This window comes from Neophocaena asiaeorientalis, unplaced genomic scaffold (genome assembly GCF_003031525.2).
Source record: "Neophocaena asiaeorientalis asiaeorientalis breed wild unplaced genomic scaffold, Neophocaena_asiaeorientalis_V1.1 scaffold147, whole genome shotgun sequence".
NCBI classification, from domain to species: Eukaryota; Metazoa; Chordata; class Mammalia; order Artiodactyla; family Phocoenidae; genus Neophocaena; species Neophocaena asiaeorientalis.
Window position 1 is genome coordinate 5,534,520 of NW_020173758.1, and position 20,365 is coordinate 5,554,884.

The 20,365-nt window shown below is 37.5% G+C and overlaps 1 protein-coding gene across 1 annotated transcript in view; it reads left to right on the top strand.

Annotated features, from left to right (window-relative positions):
- The first annotated feature begins 5,833 nt into the window (after positions 1-5,833).
- PALMD (palmdelphin) overlaps positions 5,834-20,365 on the top strand; it is a 52,500-nt gene continuing 37,968 nt past the window's right edge. Inside the window, exon 1 of the mRNA XM_024751251.1 lies at positions 5,834-6,189. Within this exon, the coding sequence (XP_024607019.1) occupies positions 6,145-6,189 (45 nt within the window). The 5' untranslated portion in view covers positions 5,834-6,144. The remainder of the gene's footprint in view (positions 6,190-20,365) is intronic.

A 20,365-nucleotide genomic window follows, 5' to 3' on the forward strand; every position in this document is an offset into this window, starting at 1 on the left:
GAAAGAAGAAAGACAATAATCCAAGCAACCAACAAACAAAAAAATTGCATTATATAGTATTGTAGAAGATGATAAGGGTTATGGCAAAAAATAGGTCCAGGTGAGGGGGATTGCTAGAATCAGAGAAGTCTGTGGTTTTCTATAGTGTGGTCAGGGGAGGCCTCACTGAGAAGGTGACATCTTGGCAAAGACCCAAAAAAAAGGTGAGGGAATGAGCCACGCAGGTATTTGGGGTAAGTGAGTTCTTAAGATCCTAGGGCAGAAGGGGAGTCTAAGCTGTAGGTACAAAAAAATGCAGTCTTGGCATATAAATGGCATTAGAATGAGATAAAATGAGATCTCTAGGGAGTGAGTAGAGAATAATCGAGAAGAAATGAACACCAACAACTGAACCCTGGTGTTCAGGTTGGGGAAAAGAGAAGGAACCAGCAAAGAAGGCTAAGAAAGAGAAACTAGTGAGGTGGGAATAAAATCAAGAGTGCATATCATGGCGGCCAAGTGAAGAAAGAAGGAAAGAGGAATCAACTCTGCCCAGTGCCATGAACAGTTCAAGTAAGATGAGCACATGCACCATAGATGGTCTTGAAGCCTTTTGCATTTTCCCCATTTAGCCTCTAAACCATAAAGCTCAAATTACCTAACAAAGAAATAGGCATATTGTCAACCCAGCTATATAAACCAGTATATAAACCAGTATCAGGAATATAAATATAATATAAACCAGTATCAGTAATCTCCTGGAATTTATGTGATCACCCAATTTACATACCTGTCTGTTACTTGCTTATAGCAATTAAATACCATCCCATACTAGAGAAGGAGAGGATGTGAAAGTAAGAGTCAAGGGCAACAAGAATAGAGACAGACTGGTTATCACATAACAAATCTGAGAATCAGGATGTTTTTAATGATTCTTTCAGGGATTATAGAGGTTTCAGAGAACAGTTTGGTGATCATAGGGATACAATTATGGAACTAGATATGAAATTGTAAAGATGTGTCACTACTACATGGGAGCCCAAGTACCCTGAGATCTGATCATTTGTTCATTCATCTATCCATACTTCACACATTGTTTAAACATCTACTGACTATGAGAAGGAAACTCTCTCTTTAGGCAGACACCATTTCTGGCCTCCAGAAGTCTGAGAAGTCATAAAGAAAGAAGGGAAGAAAGAGAGAACAAGAGAGAGAGGGGTCAGAGAGTGAGCACCCACTTTTTTAATGGGATCTGGCTTCAGAAAGGCTCTAGAAAATCTTTTCACATTATTTACTTCCTACCCTTGGTTTCCTTCAATGTTCTTCCTGCCATTATTTTATTTGGATTTTATTTCTCTGTGGTTTGCAATCCAAAATCTCTAATCTAAGGCTCTATTTTGTCCATAATTTGGAACCTATCAAATTCTCATGCTTCTAGTTTAACCCTCTTACTGAAATTTCTTTTGGATTTCTCCCTTATAAATCATTCCCATCACCATCATCCTTGGGTTTTTAAATATTTGTATTAGCACCTTAAGTACTACTCCACTTACTTTGTCCTACTTATTCATTTACTCCTTGGCCTCCGGAGCTTAGAAAAAAGCCTGGGCACCCTTCCTTTTACAGAACATTGGCAATTTTTTAGGCTCTATCCACAAGCACTCATATTTCATACTTCCTACCTTCCTAAAAGACCTTCCTACCTAATCTTTCCCTCTTCCTATATGTTCTGAAAAGAGTTGACAGTTTTATTCTTCTGAAATATGAGTTTGATCTTTCTTCTCCCACTCCCCTAATTCACTTTCCCTGAACATCAAATTCTATGTATGGATATATATTTCTATCAGTGTTTCTATCTAATTCTCCTCTCTGCCCCAGGTAAGGACAATTTCCTTTCTGGTCTTTGAATACATTGTATTTCCCTCCCTCTGACACTTAGAAATGACTTCTCTGCTTTTAAGTTCTGCTTTCTCCCTGTAGTAGCTTTCGTGCAACTCACATTAATTTCTATCTTCTTCAACTTATTTTGCACTTACTTTTTGTGCCATACACCACTATTACTAACCATGCTATACTATCCTGGTCTCAATTAGTGCAATAGTTAGCACTATGTTTTATCAGAATACAGTGACAGTTTGTTTACTATTCTTTTGTCCTCTAATTTTTTCAAGCCTATGTCTTACTTCTCCAACCAGAAAGCAAATTCATTTTAAGAAAACGCACTGTCTCAGAAGCTCTTACGTCTCTTAACTCCTAATATAAGGTAAGGTAATGGACTGTAACTTTTAACTCTTGCCATCCTCATTTACATTGGTTGGCAAACAACAAAATATTTAGTAAAATTACTTTAATAAAATAATTGAGAGCAGATAGAGCTCTACTGTGTATTTTACAATGACTGAATTTGGTCATAAATATATATTTAACATTGAATAAATACTAGTTCACTAGATTATGCTGCTTTGTGGACCATAATTCTAGATATTTTGTGATCCTACTTATTACCAGAGATAAAATAAATTTTATAAATCCAGATAAGCCGTCTTTCCTGAACTCCAGACTCATATATCCAATTGTCTATTCAACATTTCCACATGATAACTAATCCACTTGTCCAAAACTGAGCGCTTGGTATCCACCCTCTTCCTCAAAAAAAAATTATTTCACAACTTCTGTATCTCGATTGATGGCAACTTCCATTTGCCCTGTCCAAGGGTCTTAGAGTTATCATGAATCTTCTCTTTCTCTCAAACCCTGTATCCAATCTCAGGAAATACTGTGGGTTCTACTTTAAAATATATCCACAGTTTAACCAGTTCCCACTACCCTCATTGTACCACTTTGGCTCAAGCTACCATCATTTCTCAGCTGAATTACTGCTGTAGCATCCTGCCTAGTCTCCCTACTTCCATCCTTGCAAAACATGCTAGGTCATGTTACTTCTCCGCCCAGAACACCTCATTGGCTTCTTACCGCACACAGAGTAAAAGCCAAAGTCCTTACAATGGCCTAACAAGACCCATTCATGGACCGAGACTAGCTACAATTCCAATCACATCTCCTGTTATGCTTCCCTTCAGTCCCAGCTGTCTAACCATACTGGCCTTGCTCCTAAAACATGCTACATAAGAGTCCACCCAAGGCCCTTTGCACAGGCTTTTCCTGATCAGCTCTTCCCACTGATATCCTCATGGCTAAGTCCCAACCCTCCTTCAAGGCCTTGTTCAAATGCTTCTCTCTCATGCAGGCTACCTTAAGAGCCCAATTCTAAACTGCAACTTGCCACCCATTAGAGATCTTTATTCTCCTCCCTTGCTCTATTTTCTTTCCACAGCATTTATCACTGTGGCTGTCATGAGAATGTGCCGCTCAGACATCCAACTATGAGAATAAAATCGACCAGGGGTCCCAGCTGTTGTACTCTGAAATCCATCCCCGTATTTGCATCAAGACCGTGCCACTCAGGGGTTACTCCCAGCCATTGATTGAGTCTGGCAGGAATGCTAAAATAGGCTCATTCCTCGGAGACACAGGACCTCTCTGGTAGCTGACTTTGGCTCCAGCACTCTCTGATGGCCTTGCCGATCCTCCTTACACTGCACTGCAGGTTGGGCTGTTTTCACCCAACTTTCCCTCCCTCTTGCCTTCCGTCTGGTCAAATATGCACCATGGTCTGACCACTCTCCCAGACCTTCCCAGCTCCAGCCTTTGCTGCCTACCTCCCCATTTTTTCTTATACTGTCATTCTCCTAATAAAATCAAACACATTTAATCCATCTTGGCATTTGTTTTTCAAAAGGACTCAGACCAACATAGTCATCTTCTCACCTCCTACATTTTGCTTGTTTATTATATTTATCTTTTACTGCCTTCTAGAATATAAGTTCCAGCAGAGCAGGAATTTTGTTTATCCATGTATTTCAAACATCTAGCACAGTACCTGACACATCATAGGTGCTCAACAAATATGTGCAGAATAAATGGATAACAAATGCTGAAAATTCGCAATTATTCGTGTTATCAGCTAAATAAATGAATAAACACACGATGATCCCAATCAGTTATTACAGTCTTGCTCCCTCCTAAATTCCCTGATTCTCTTATTTAATCTAGTCCTCCCCTTGCACTAGAAAACACTTGGGTTTTCCCATTACAGAAATGAGATTTAAGAGGTAAATTGGTTTTAGGAAAAGATCCAGACTAATAATTGGATGGCTGCCATCTGTTCTGAGCAGCAAATACGCAATTCTGACTGAGATATTTATCACTACCGCTCTCTTGTCTTTAATTTCAGCCAGGATCTGCAGATAAACAAAATCAAAAATTTTAAAGGTTTGATCTTTTAAGCTTAAATATCCATCCAATAGCAATCAAGCTTGGCCCACACCTGGTCAATTCTCCCATTCTCTAGTCTCCCTAAATGTCCCTTGAGGATGTATGAGTAAAGACAAACTATACTCATGTATGACTTCAGACTGTGGAAACTGGTGAGTTTCACCTTAAGGTTCTATGGTAGCGTGACTTTAAATGACAATATGGGGAAATCTTTTCTCACTAGGGCCACAAAGGGCACCCAGAGGAGATCCCCACAGAGTTCTAACTAAGTGGTTTATAACCAGCTCTAAGTGTTCTGGGAGCTAGATGGAGGAGGAGGCTGGGGGCCCAATTCTTTCTGATAACAACTGATGTAACCTTCAGCCTGTGTTTCACCTTGCCCTGCTTCTTGGGCAGAACTGATGAATGGCTATTAGAAAGTCCAGGTTCCAATCCTGGCATTGCTACTTATTACCTGTGTGACAAATGACCTCTCTGAGCCTCAGTTCCCTCATTTTTAAAATAGGGCTAATATCGCCAGCACCTTGTAAGATAAATCCAACGTAAAGCGTTTGCCTATAGAGAGTACTGAACAAATGTTAGCCATTATTATTACTGATATCAATAATGCAAAGGAAATAAGAACATCTGTTCAATGTTTGGGGTGTCCTTTTAACCTCTTCAGCTGAATGTTGATATGAAGGTGCTTGATAGCATCTAAACATGTAACAATGAGGTAGATGGTAATTAGGATTTATTACATCAAAACTTAATTAAAGAAATGGTAGGGGAAAGAACACAAAGTCAGTCATAAAGCTTCCCAGCCTCTGCTTTGACCTAAGAGTTTCGCTGGGCTTGACTTCCTCTTTCTAAAGGGCCAGGGAATACTCACATGGTGTCAGACTACATGAGTTACAGAATGTCTCATCACACTTTCAAAGTCTCATTCCTTTCTCTTGCATAACTGGTGAGGTCAAGATGGGCAACTTTCTGAGTGTCATTGCTGAATAGGATCCAAGAAAGAACTGCATTCCATAGAAATCCAAGACAAGAAATAAGGGAGGGTGGTACTTGACATTTAAACCACACTGAACACAGCCGGTGGACCAAGTTCTTAACAGAGTCACGTTAATGCCTTTAATTTCTCCATGACCTAAAGATTCCAAAATTTGAAACAAACTGCTGAAGTAGGAGGGGAAGGGAAAGGCAAGGACAGCCTGATGTAAGTTTACCACTATATTAAATTCTAAAGTTACTCTAGAATTTTGTATTCTTATCTAAATGCAATTAAAGGAAGAAAGGCAAGCAAGTGACTTGACCCAGTCAAGGTAAGCCTTTGTCTTTGCAACTCTGGAGGACAGTACAGGTAAACAACTTTGTTACAAATACACACAGACCCACACATGCAGAGATTTGATTGTGTGTGGCTAGAGCAGAGGCTGATTAAGCACTCAGTGCATGGGCTTCTAGCGCTACTCCTAGGAAAGAATGAATTGGGTAAGGAACAGTTAATAAGAAAATGTGCCTTGCTAACTGTGCACATTACAACAAAGAGCTGGCAGCTCCTGAAGGAAAAGGGCTTGTACGGCTGCCGTTCAAACTTGTCAGTCAGCCCGTGCTAGCAGCCTCAGCGTCTGCTTCCCCAGCACACCCTCATTACATGTGTCTGGCCTGATCTGTACATCTGCTCAGAGACGCTCCTGCCGAGTCGGGGATTTCTGCTTTTCTCCACCGCTGCCAAAGCGGATTTCTCCCTGCTTCTCTGTCACCTCCACTCCTCTCCCCAAGGAGGCTCCTGCTTTATGGTAGTTTTGGACTTCCCTCACTGGCTGCCTGTCCTTGACTTCTAGAATGGAAGAAGCTGAGCTGGTGAAGGAGAGACTCCAGGCCATCACAGTAAGTCTTGCATACAGTTATAACTCATGGAGAAGGTTGCTCATACAAACAACAGAAGCGTTGCTAGCTGCCCCGGCCGCTGAGCCCCGTAAGTGGAAAAACAGAACTGTCACCTTTCATGGACGACGGGTCTCTGCCACTCTCTTAACCCTGGTGACCCTCTGTAACTCTTGGTTTTCCGAACCTGAGTACAGGGCAAATGTTCTTGATTTCCACAAAAACTGTGCCTATGTTTTAAATAGCAGTCAGAAGCTTTTAAGGCAGTTTGGTTAACCTTCTATGTACCTTAAAAAAAATGCAGATTTTCCTTAAATTTATATTCGACAAACAGTAGATCAAAAAACAGATCCCTAACTTGGAAACTTTTTTAAACAATTAATTCACCAAAAAGTTAAAATCTTTTAAAAGGAGGAGAGAAAAAGAAATAAAACAAATGACTTGAAACTTTTTATTTGTAGTTGTGGAAGTGTGTCCAGAAAGCCTAACAAAATTAAAATGAATGTCGTTGTACTTAAGCTTAGCATTAAACAAGAGAAAAGTAGGTAAAAGCATGTATCAGATTAATTCTAAGATATCAGTTTCCAGCAGAGTCACAAACTGAATAAGATCCTGATAAAGGAATGCAATGCATGCAATGCAATGGATTTGGAAAATATTTCGTTAATACCGGGAAGGAGAATAGTGCATTTTTTATGTTTGTTCTGGGAAAGAGTCAAAGTGTGAAATGAATTACTTTCCTTAAATGATCCAGCTTTTTCTTTTTTTTTAATTTTCCAAAATCCTCTATTTGGCAGTAACCCGGAAATCTCTGGCACAATCACTTATCATTAGCTACAACTTATAATTTTTTTAAAGAAAAACCACTTTGGAAATCAACATCCCAATTTTTTCAGCATTTTCTGCCACTGAAATTAACCGTCAGGAGTACTTTTTAAAAACTGATGCATAATATCACAGATGCGGATTTATTAATTTCAATGTATACTGGACATTACTATCTATAAAAATAACTCTTCATTGCCTTGTGGAAAGAAAACTGATGCAAAATCAGGGTGGGTAGAAAGATGTTACTCTTTGCTCTTCAAAGTCCCACAGCATAAATTATTACTATGCTAAGCCCAATTTAGAATTTTTATTAGAAGGATACAATGTTTCAGTTCCACCTAGAAAGATGCAATAACTTGAAATATTTTCTCAGCCAATGGTTAGGAACCAAAAATCCACAGATAAAATTGGCACTTTTCCATAAGACAGTGTTCTCGAAATGTCCAACTTCTAATTAGTACATTTTCCTTTCAGAAAACCTTGATTTGGATTATTGTTTGTTTTGCTTTGTTCTTTTTTGTTGTTAAACTCAGCCACCATTTCAGCTGTCCCGCTTTAAGGGACAGGAACTGGGCCCTGCTCTGTTGTTTTTGGCGTGGGCCTTTTAGGTTACAGCTGTTGTCTAAAGGTTACTGTATTAGACTGTGTGACTTGTGTGGGCACAAGCTCCGCTTTTCCTGATGCTTCTATCTCCTAATTAACTAAATTAAATCATGTATCCAATGAAATCCACAAGTAGCCCCTTGTTCCACATTTTCCTTTTTGAATCACAGCCCACCCTTGCTTCCACCCTTTTTACACCCAGTGCACCTTACAACTCGTACTAAAGCGCATGTGTTCTAAAGGTATGACTGCACATAGTTATTCAGGAAAACTAGGAATTTTCACTGAGGGTTCCAAATGCAAATAGAACTAGAACAAAAGTCATAATGCCTTAAATGCCTTACAAGCAGACAAGACAATAAATAGGTTCTTGAATATACTGGTGTGTGTTTTTATGATCATTTAAAAAATAAAATAACAACTACTTTTTGGAATATTTCATTAGCTTAACCATATCCCATTAGAAAGAATTAAGCAAATCTCCAAAGTAAAATCACAAAGTAATTCTATTTTGGAAGTAAGATACTTGTATAAAGATTGTAGAGAAAAAATTGAGAAGAGTTTGTGAGAGCAAATCTCCAATAGTGTACACCTCACCAGACTAAGTCCAGTCACAATGGTCACCACCTAAAAGGAAAAAATGGAGCAGTGGTGTGTCCATGGAAACAACACATCCACTCATCTCCCCTGGACACCCTGGGAAATGCCAGCTTTCTCCACCCTTGCCTTATGCAGGAAGCCACCTCAGCTATTGCCCTTCCCCCTGGAGAAATGAAAACACACAGTGTCCAGAGAGTTTGCAGGGATTGTTTCACTTTTGGAAGTACTTAAAATCTTCAAAATCTCTGACCTAGACAAAAACTCAGAGACAATATCCTAATTTTAACTGTTTTCCTCTTATTTCCCTACACTGAAATAATTCTTATATACTTTATAAAATCATAAGACAAAATCAAAATCATAAGACAATTGCCCAATGTAACCCAACACAGCAACTCATAGGCACTTTGTTAGAAAAAATAAAAAACTTTTGACAGTCTAAGAAAGATCTATTTGATTATTATACTAAAAGTTATCCCTCCAATTCCTGGCTGTGTAATGAAATAATCTTCACTGTTATATTTATTCCACATGATTTTGAGTGTCCAAAAAGTCATTATTTCCACTGCAAGGAATTTAAAAAACAAATGTATATGCCTATAACTTGACAGACTCAAGTGCCAGTCCTATTGTTCCTCTTTTTAAAAAATGAGATTAAGCGTAGTAAGTAGATGGAATGTGACACCAGGCTCTCAAGCTGAAAACAAAATTACTGTGATGGTGACATTCATTTCTCATATCAGTAAGTTGAATTTTAGATTAGTCAGAAGTCCTTCTCAAAGACTTTAAGAGGGGGAATTCCCTGGCGGTCCAGTGGTGAGGACTCTGCGTTTTCACTGCCGAGGGGGTGGATTGGGTTGGGCAATTAAGATCCCGTAAGCCACAGGGCGAGGCCAAAAAAAAAAAAAAAAAAAGAAAGACTTAAAGAGAATAAAGACAAAATTATGAAAGTACACAGAAATGATTGTTTAAAAGAAGGCACCTCATTTGGGTATACCAAATATGGGTTATATTTTGTACACTTACTCTCATGTTTCTCCTTCATTACTTTATCCATGTACAGGCATACCTTGGAGTTACTGTAAGTTTGGTTCTAGACCACTGCAATAAAGCAAATATCATAAAAAAGTGAGTCACACAAATTTTTTAGTTTCCCAGTAGAGATAAAACTTATGTTTGGACTGCATAATACTATTGCATAACATAATACAGTAGTATTATGTCTAAAAAATAACATATACACGTTAATTAAAAAAGACTTTATTGGCTTCCCTGGTGGCGCAGTGGTTGAGAGTCCTCCTGCCGATGCAGGGGACACGGGTTCGTGCCCCGGTCCGGGAGGATCCCACATGCCGCGGAGTGGCTGGGCCCGTGAGCCACGGCCGCTGAGCCTGCGCGTCCGGAGCCTGTGCTCCGCAGCGGGAGAGGCCACAACTGTGAGAGGCCTGCGTACTGCAAAAAAAAAGACTTTATTGCTAAAAAATGCTAACCATCATGAGTCTTCAGCGAGTTGTAATCTTTTTGCCATAGTAACATCAAAGATCACTGATCACAGACAAAGAAATACTGTATGTTTTCACTTATATGTGAAATCTAAAAAATAAAACAAACAAACAATTATCACAAAACAGAAGCAGACTCACAGACACAAAGGAAAAACTAGTGGTTACCAGAGTAGGGGGAAAGGTGAGGGGCAAAATAGGCAAAGGAGATTAAAGGTACAAACTATTAGGTATAAAATAAATAAGTTACAAGGAGGTAATGTACAGCACGGGGAATACAGTCAGTATTTTATAATAAATTTGTATGGAGTGCAATCTATAAAAATATTGAATTGCTAGGTTGTACACCTGAAACTAATATAATATTGTAAGTCAACGATACTTCAATTTAAAAAAAAGAGTGCTCACAATGAAAAAAGCCAAACAAAAAGATCCCTGATCACAGATCACCATAACAAATATAATAATGATGAAAAAGTTTGAAGTATTGCAACAATCAGCAAAATGTAAAAGTGATCAAATGTTGTTGAGAAAACGGCGCCAACAGACTTGCTCCGCGCCCGTTGTCACAAACCTTCAAACTGTAAAAAAAAGAGAAAAAAGCAGTATCTATGGAGCAAAATAAAAGTGAAGCACAATAAAATGAGGTACACCTGTACCAAACCTTCACTTACTAAATTAATGGTCAAAGTATATCTTAGCCAAAGAGTTTAGTTTTCAACTCTAAGTGGAAAACAGGGTACTTCAAACTAATTAAATATTACATCGATTAAAAGGTCTCTTGAGGCTTAAGTTAGTACATAGTGTTTTAACAAATTGCGGATTTTGATACAAAAGGAGAGCTACTGAAGTAGGTGATTGGAAATGTGCTTTGAATATCACTGGAACTGATAATACCAATGTCTCCAGCGTTCTCAGGAAGAGTGAGATGAAGGACTGAAAGAGTTATCCCTACAGGGTTCCTCTCTGGAAGTAAACATGGTCCACACCAAAGGATGATGAAAAGGTGCAGGTAAATTTCCCTCAGAAATAGCAAGATCCCCTTATGACCAGTAATATCCTATACTGCTCACATCCTCCTCCAACAAGGAACACGTTTTCTTGTCTCCACTCCGATGGTGACATTAGAAAATACTGTTACTAAATACCATGGGGAGACTCAGACTGGAAAACTCCTAGATCTTAAACTGGCTAGAGATCATAGATTCACAAAAATAGTACTGTTTGGGGTGAGGGGGTTGAGCTCAGAAGAATTCTGAGAACTAGAAGCAATGTACAGAGAACAAACCAGCTGAGGAGAAAGGGGGTAAGAATAAAGCTGATATTTTTACTCTTTTCAAAGCTTAACCTTTAATGTTAGAAATGCATGTTATCCACTCATTCTCTCATTCCCTTTATTCAATTTATGGTTATTGAGCACTTACCCTGTGCCAAACCTCATGCATTCACATTAAAATAAGTGAAGAAAAGGGAATCAGGAGTGTCAGGAGTGGTATGGGATGGGTTGCAATTTGCAGTAGCATGGTCAGGATGGGTCTCATGGAGAGGGTGACATTTGATCATAGATGAAGGAGGTGAGCTTGGTCAAAAGTTAGACAACAGCAATAATCACAAGGACAAGCCCCTGCCTAGGACTGACTCCTTTTGGTAATGAGCCACTTAAAGGCCTGATGCTGGAATCTGAGCAACAGGTTTGCAGGCCAAATCTGCTCATGACGCAGAATTATCAAGAGCTCTCACATTTCCCCGGATCCACTCCCTATTTTGTTCCACTCCCAAGGAATTTTTTCTCGACTTGTAAACATAGGAATGTAGGAGGTAGAAAGCTCTTTACATAAAACAGAAATCTACCCAATACAAAAGACCACTATTAAAACAATAACATAAATACACACAGGTTCTATTAATAGTTACTTCTTCAGCACGTTTCCTCTCACTAGACACCCCACCTCATCTCGTTCTCTTTTTTTTCAATATCTGGAATCTTCTAACAATAAAACAGTTAATGACCTCAAAGCAGGACCTGCTACATAATTTGTGAGGCCCCGTACAAGATGAACACGTGGGGATCCCTGCTCAAAAAGTGTTCAGAATTTCAAGGTGGTAACAGCAGAAGTTTAAAAGCATTCAGACTAAACACTGGGCCCTTCTGAGCATGGTGCCCTCATGTATGACTTCACAGGTCACATGTCCAAGAAGCCCAGGCTGCTGGCCAGGTACATTTTTTTTCCCTGTTCATTCTTCCTGTACAAATGAGAGCATGAAAACAAGTGCAAGCCAGCCTGGATCTTGACAGAAGTTAGACCTTAACATGTGTTTGGATCGCTGTGTTATTTAGAGCTCTAAGGACTCCTTAAAGTAATAATGACTAAAAGGAAGCATAGTGAACCATTGTTCCACTGTACCTCGCGGTTAAGACAAAGTTACAGGAAGAGTTCCCAATTTGTCATGAGCATCCCAAGACATTCACATAAAGATGGTATGTGGAGATACAGGAATCTCCTAAGTAAAGATGTCCTGTGCCACTATATTCAAACAATAAAGCCTCCGCACAATTTTCCACAGTGCTATACTGAGATTACATGTTTCTTCCAGAGAGGGAAAGGTTTCTTCAAACAAAAGTACTATGCCACATTTCTTTGCCAAACATAATAGCCCACCCACAAAGGAGACCATGTGATGAGGTATAATAATTTTGATAGCTTATTAAGGAAACTGCCTTTTGATAACCAGGGGTGGTTTTTCCAGTGTGCTACAGAGCGATAATGCTACTTTGCAAAGCCCTCTACTGACAAGGATCCCCATGAACTTTCTCAACATTACTAGATGGTGAAAAGGAAAAGCTTCTTTTATAGAAAACTGTGATTAAAACAAACCAGAGAGTAAGTCTAACAAGAGTCTAAACAAGTACAGCATAGTTCAGGCTAAAACCAAAACAGAGCTTCCACTTCCTAATCTAAAGTCTCAAACTACCTAGCTTCTCTTGAAATAAAATAAGAATATTTTAATTTTTAATTTATTTAAATGGCAGTGGTGTCATTCTGGGGAGCTCAAGAAGTTTCCTCACCAGGAACCTTGTGACATGTCTATTTTTCTAAAACACCATAGGAGCAGTTTGAGTGAGATCTGAACTTACGGTTTTTATGTAAAACCCCAGTGACTGGATTCACTCTAACCATTTCAGACATGGAGCCAGGTTATTTTCTGAACCTCTGGCTTCTGTCTTAAGCATCAAGTTTTCAGTGTGTAACTGCATCAATGATTGATATGGGGTGATACAACATGTTAAAAGGAGCTACAAGAGCTACTCAAAATCAATCTATGCTAACAAATATAGGTATAAAGATATATCCTAAGCACAAGAATTCTGCGATTAAAGATAATAATAACACCAAACTCCCAGTCTATCCCTCCCCCATCCCCCTCTCCCTTGGTAACCATAAGTCTGTTCTCTATGTCCATGAGTCTGTTTCTGTTTTGTAAATAAGTTCATTTGTGTCACATTTTAGATTCCACAAATAAGTAATATCCTATGGTATTTGTCTTTCTCTTTCTGACTTACTTCACTTAGTATGGTAATATCTAGGTCCATCCATGCTGCTGCAAATGGCATTATTTCATTCCTTTTTATGGCTGAGTAATACTCCGAGGTATATATGTACCACATCTTCTTTATCCTTTCATCTATTGATGGACGTTTAGGCTGTTTCCATGTCTTGGCTATTGTGAATAGTGCTGCTATGAACATAGGGGTGCATGTATCTCTTTGAATTATAGTTTTAGGAGTTTGGGGTTAGTAGATGCAAACTATTACATATAGAATGGATAAACAACAAGGTCCTACTGTATAGCACAGGGAACTATATTCAACATCCTGAGATAAACCATAATGGAAAAGAATATTAAAAAGAATATATATATATAAGCTGAATCACTTTGCTGTACAGCAGAAATTAACACAATATTATAAATCAACTGTACTTCAATTTTTTTAAAAAAGATGGAAAATATAATAACAGTTTGGGGTTAACATATACACATTACTATATATAAAATAGATAACCAACAAGGACCTACTGTGTAGCACAGGGAACTATCCTCAGTATCTTGTAATAACCTATAATGGAAAAGAATCTGAAAAAGAATATATATATATATATAACTGAATCACTTTGCTGTACACTTGAAATGAACACATTGTAAGTTATACTTCAATTTAAAAAATAATAATAACCTATTCTTTCATATCATTTAGATTTTAAAAACAAAAACTTTCACATTCATTATTTCATTTGTCCAAACAGTCGTATGAGTATTTTCAAAAGCAGATGTTGCCATCCCCATTTTATAGGTGAAAAACCTAAGACCAAGGAAAGCTAAGGGATTAGTTAAATCGTAGAAAATGGCAGAGTCTCTGCTCATAACATCACAATAAATTCTAGTAAACTTCAAAACCATAAACCTCACCCTTGTTCAGAACTTCCTCTGTTGTTCACTCTTAATAAAGTTTGAAGTGGAGCAAAGAGAAGAATCTATGGAGGTTCTGCTTCACGTAATCCCCTTTTTTAACCCAAACCAGTCCTTCACACCCTGAAGTCTCCTCTCCTCTTCCCCAGGCTGATAGGAGTAGAAGTGCGAAAGGAAAGAATGTGATGCCATTGCAGAAGCATTTTTAATTGCTTTAACAGGATTGGGACAGAATCATTTTTCGGAGCATCCCATATTCTGAGCCTCGGTTACCTTCTCCCCATCCCACTTCCACTACATAGTCTCTTCCCTTCCAGCCAAGATTTCTTAAGGCAAAGACATTGTTGCATCTCTCATGGCTCCCCCCAACACCGAGCTCCACACTAGCTGGAGCCCAAAAAACCCATCATGAATAAGTGAATGAGTGAATACCATCAAGCTGAAAGGAGGGAGACAGCTAATGATTGTCCACCCAGCTAATAGATTTTTTTTTTTTTACTGAAGACATGGCCAAGTTTACCATCACCCTTTGATTATTCAGGAGTTTGTTTTGTGTTTATCCTTGTTTTGTTTTGTTTTGTCACAATTCATTAGAACAAACAGGAAAGGGTAGACAAAGGAATAAAAGAGTAGAACATAAACCACATTCTATTTAGAGATCTGTCAGAATTTGTTGTAAAGCTGGGAAAGAAGACTAAATTTACTAAATAAAATGAGGTTTAGAAAATTTGTGCTTTTTAATTCACCCCATAAGTAGTAGTGATAACTACATCCAATTCCCATGGCTAACATGAATTAGGGTTTTTCAAAGCTAAATTCAGAAATAATCATAGGACCAGGAGAAAACTTAGAGATTTCTTCATCCACATTCCCATCCGCATTACACCATGCTCAAGAGATGCTCACCCAGTTTCTCCTTGAGCACTTCCAATATCAGGTGGATTAATACCTCCCAAAATACCCTATTCCATTTGAGAACAACTCTCTGTGTTGAGTTCTGACATAATGTACCAGAATCTAGTTTCCTTTAACTTCTTCCCAGTCATGACTCTAGCCATTGAAGCTGTACAGCTTTATTTTCTTGATTTCAATCATTCCTCATATCACAGGCTCATTCTAGACGCTCTTTTAAATGTCAGTGTCACTCTTAAAATTTGGTGCTGAGAGTTAAACAGAACACTCTAACGAGTACAGATACCTTACTGCTATAATTTCCCTTGTTTGGCTAATTGTATTTCTACAGATATATTTGGGAAGTGATAAGGAGTAGTATAAGGAGCATTATATTTGGAATTATAGAAAATTAGGCTCAATATCAATTCCAACACTAGACCAACTTTATGATTTGGGGAAGCTGATAAACTCTCTGGTCCTCACTTCAGTGTCTCTAAAATTAATAATGAATTAACCTGAAAGCTCAGTATTCAGATACACAATGAATATACAAAAATCAATAGCTTTCTGAAAAACAATAATTAGTCAGAAATTGTAATGTGAAAACATCCCATTCCTGATAGCTACATTTTTTTAAAAACTGTTGAAACCTAAAAATAATCCTATTTAGAAAATGTGCAGAATTTATATGAAGAAATCTTTATGTTTTTATACCTACTAAGGAACTGTGCAAGATATATATAGTGAAACTTTACTAAGTGATATAATATATATGTCTAGAGAAGCACACCATTCCTTGAGGTAAAGTTTGAATACAAAAAAGCTGTCATATATTTTCAAATTTATTTTAAGTTTAATGCAATTCCGATCAAAATCTCTAACGAGGCATTCTTGTTCACTTCTGATGGCACCATGAAATTGCTAAAACAGGATGATTTGGCAATTGGTAAAAGAAAACTCAAAAACTGTTTTACCCTTTGACCAAGAATTTCATTAACAAGGAAATTTATATAAAGAAAAATAAGAGATGCATACAAGATGGATTCCTAAGATGTTCATATCATAATAAAATCATTCCTTATAGTATATAGTACAAAAGTGGAAGCAAATTCAACGTCCAAAAATAGGCACTAGTTTAGTAAACAGTGCAAATATACATGTGTGTATATATATGCATGTATGTGAAATAGAATAATGTGCATCCATTAAAAATAATTTAGAGGGCTTCCCTGGTGGCGCAGTGGTTGAGAGTCCGCCTGCCGATGCAGGGGGCACGGGTTCGTGCCCCAGTCCGGGAAGATCCCACATGCCGCGGAGTGGCTGGGCCCGTGAGCCATGGCCGCTGAGTCTGTGCGTCCGGAGCCTGTGCTCCACAACGGGAGAGGCCACAGCAGTGAGAGGCCCGTGTACCGCAAAAATAATAATAATAATAATAATAATTTAGAAAACTATTTAATGACATGGTATATCATTATGTTCATGATATATTAAAAAAATAAGATTACTAAGTGTGTAACATACAATTCAAATTTTATATGAGCTATAATATATCATGCAGATGTAAATCAAATATAACAGTAGCGATCTCTGATTATCTCTGGATAAAGATAATTACTATTAGAAGTAACTTTTAAAATTCCATCAGGGTATGTGGTTTTTTTGTTTGTTTGCTTGTTTGGTTGATTGGTTGTTGATTTTTTTTTTTTTTTGGCTTGGTAGGGAGTGATGAAGCATAAGGAATTGGTTGAGTTTTCAATTTAGTTTCTATTGGAATGTAACAAAATGATTCCAAAGTCCAACTGGAAAAATAAACTACTGCTACTAATCAAGACATTTTAAAGAAAAGCAACAAAGGAAAACTTGCCCAATAAAATGTTAAATTATCTCATTTGTGCTACATAGTACCAAAATCTATAACTAAAGACACTATACAGATGTGTCTATACATCGGCAGGAGGACTCTCAACCACTGCGCCACCAGGGAAGCCCTTTCCTATTGCTTTTATGTTTTTAATATCTTTTACTCTCTGAGATACAGTAATTATTCACCCATATTTTCTTCCAGTTTCCTAAAGAGTTTAAAAAACACCTCTTAAATCCAGCCTAATTAATTTTGATTTATGGTAAACGCTGAGGGTCTAATATTTTTTCCCCAAATTTTAAACTAAGTCTGAAGTTTTATCAAAGAATTCTTTCCTATTGGTTTACTTTTTTTGTTTACTAATTTTATCATTTACACACAAAAAAATGTACATTAGGGCCTGTATAGTGCGGTACATTAGGGCCGCAAAAACAAAAAACAAAACAAAACAAAAAAACGCAACAGGAAAAATCTTTCAGTAATTCTAGGAACACCATAAATAAAATTTAAAGGCAAATAGGAAAAATTATTTACAACTAGTATGGCAAACAAAAGGTTACTATTCCTAATTCAAAGAGTTCTTACAAATTGTTGATTAATTAATAAGCTTTACCCAAAAATAGGTAGCCATCACAAACAGGAAATTTAAAAAAATAAATAATACAAATAGCCAAGAAAATTATGAAAAATATTTGACCACACTAATATCAGAAATCTGATTAAGACATCAAGATAAGACACTATTTTTGCTCTGCTTATATTGCTAAAGGATCTTTTACTTATAATATTCCTAATTAGAGTGAGGTAATGGACACTGTTTTGCAGAAATATAAGTTAAAATAACTTTTCATTGAAGTCCTTTTACCAATCTGCATCAAGAATTTTTTAAACATCCGTACCCCTTGACGAGCTAACTAAATTCTAGGGACCAATAGTGAGGAAATAATCAGACAAAAGTGGTCAAAATATTACAGATAAGGAACTTTATCATACAACGAGTTATAACAGCAAAAGATTCAAAACAACCTAAAAGGCAGAAAAAGGGAGACTGATTAAGCAAATTACAATATTCTGAATAAAATTCAATATTTTTATTAATAAAATTCAATTAAATGAGAAATGCTCATGACACAATATTAAGTGCAAAAGGTGGAACGCAAAACTGTGTGTATGGGCGTCCTTGCGTGGTTTTCACATGTGTGTCTGTATAAATTTGCATATCTGTGTTTTGGGTACACTGAAGAAACATTGGAATAAAATGCACCAAAATGTACATAGTAGTTACTTCTAAAGTAGTGGGGGTATAGGAGATTTTTATATTTTTCTTTAAAGTCGTCTAGATTTTTCAACTGTTATGCAATTAACATATCCTATAAGTTTCATAGGGTACATTTATTAATAATAAAATTAATCATTAATTTGGGTCCCTTTTTCCTACCAGACAAGATGTTTGAAATCTTGGCTTAGTCATCTTCTATTTCATTGGTTCCCAAACCGGGCTGTTCATTAAAGTTGCCTGGAGCAGCTTCTAGCAACAAGTCTTCCAGTGCACACCCACTTCACCCTTGAAATTCTGGTTCAGAAAATTAGCTAAATATGTTTATGTTTACTTTTTTATTGGGCTTAGTTTTTTTTTTTTTCATACAGCAGGTTCTTATTAGTCATCAATTTTATACACATCAGTGTATACATGTCAATCACCCAATTCAGCACACCACCATCCCCACCCCCCCACCGTTTTCCCCCCTTGGTGACGATACGTTTGTTCTCTACATCTATGTCTCAACTTCTGCCCTGCAAACCAGTTCATCTGTACCCTTTCTCTAGGTTCCACATATATGCACTAATATACGATATTTGTTTTTCTCTTTCTGACTTACTTCACTCTGTATGAAAGTCTCTAGATCCATCCACGTCTCAACAAATGACTCAATTTTGTTCCTTTTTATGGCTGAGTAATATTCCATTGTATATATGTACCACAACTCCTTTACCCATTCATCTGTCGATGTGCATTTAGGTTGCTTCCATGACCTGCCTACTGTAAAAAGTGCTGCCATGAACATTGGGGTGCATGTGTCTTTTTGAATTATGGTTTTCTCTGGGTATATGCCCAGTAGTGGGATTACTGGATCATATGGTAATTCTATTTTTAGGTCTTTAAGGAACCTCCATACTGTGCTCCATAGTGGCTCTATCAATTTACATTCCCACCAACTGTGCAAGAGGGTTCCCTTTTCTCCACACCTTTTCCAGCATTTGTTGTTTGTAGATTTTCTGATGATGCCCATTCTAACTGGTGTCAGGTGACACCTCATTATACTTTTGATTTGCATTTCTCTAATAATTAGTGATGTTGAGCAGTTTTTAATGTGCTTCTTGGCCATCTGTATGTCTTCTTTGGAGAAATGTCTATTTAGGTCTTCTGCCCATTTTTGGATTGGGTTGTTTGTTTCTTTAATATTGAGCTGCATGAGCTCTATTTTTTTTTTTTGGCCTCTCCCATTGTGGAGCACAGGCTCCAGACGCACAGGCTCCGCGGCCATGGCCCATGGGCCCAGCTGCTCCATGGCATGGGGGATCTTTCTGGACTGGGGCACAAACCTGTGTCCCCTGCATCAGCAGGCATACATCAACCACTGTGCCACCAGGGAAGCCCCTGCATGAGCTCTTCATATATTTTGGAGAGTAATCCTTTGTCTGTTGATTCGTTTGAAAATACTTTCTCCCATCCTGAGGGTTGTCTTTCCATCTTGTTTATGGTGTCCTTTGCTGTGCAAAAGCTTTTAAGTTTCATTAGATCCCATTTGTTTATTTTTGTTTTTATTTCCAATACTCTAGGAGGTGGATCAAAAAAGGTCTTGCTGTGACTTACGTTAAAGATTGTTCTTCCTATGTTTTCCTCTAAGAGTTTTATATTGTCCTGTCTCATATATAGGTCTTTAGTCCATTTTGATTTTATTTTTGTGTATGGTATTAGAGAGTGTTCTAATTTCATTCTTTTACATGTAGCTGTCCAGTTTTCCCAGCACCACTTATTGAAGAGACTGTCTTTTCTCCATTGTATATCTTTGCCTCCTTTCTCATAGATTAGTTGACCATAGGGGCATGGATTCCTTCCGCTAACTTTGGGTTTTGTTTGTTCTTCTTTCTCTAGTTTCTTTAGGTGTAAGGTTAGATTTTTTATTTGAGATATTTCTTCTTCCTTGAAGTAGGCTTGTGTAGCTATAAACTTCCCTCTTAAAACTGCTTTTGCTGCATCCCACATGTTTTGGATCATCGTGTTTTCATTGTCATTTGTCTCTAGGTATTTTTTGATTTCCTCTTTGATTTCTTCAGTGATCTCTTGGTTATTTAGTAAAATATTGTTTAGCCTCCATGTGTTTGTATTTTTTTTTTTTTTTTTTTTTTTTTTTTTTGGTTT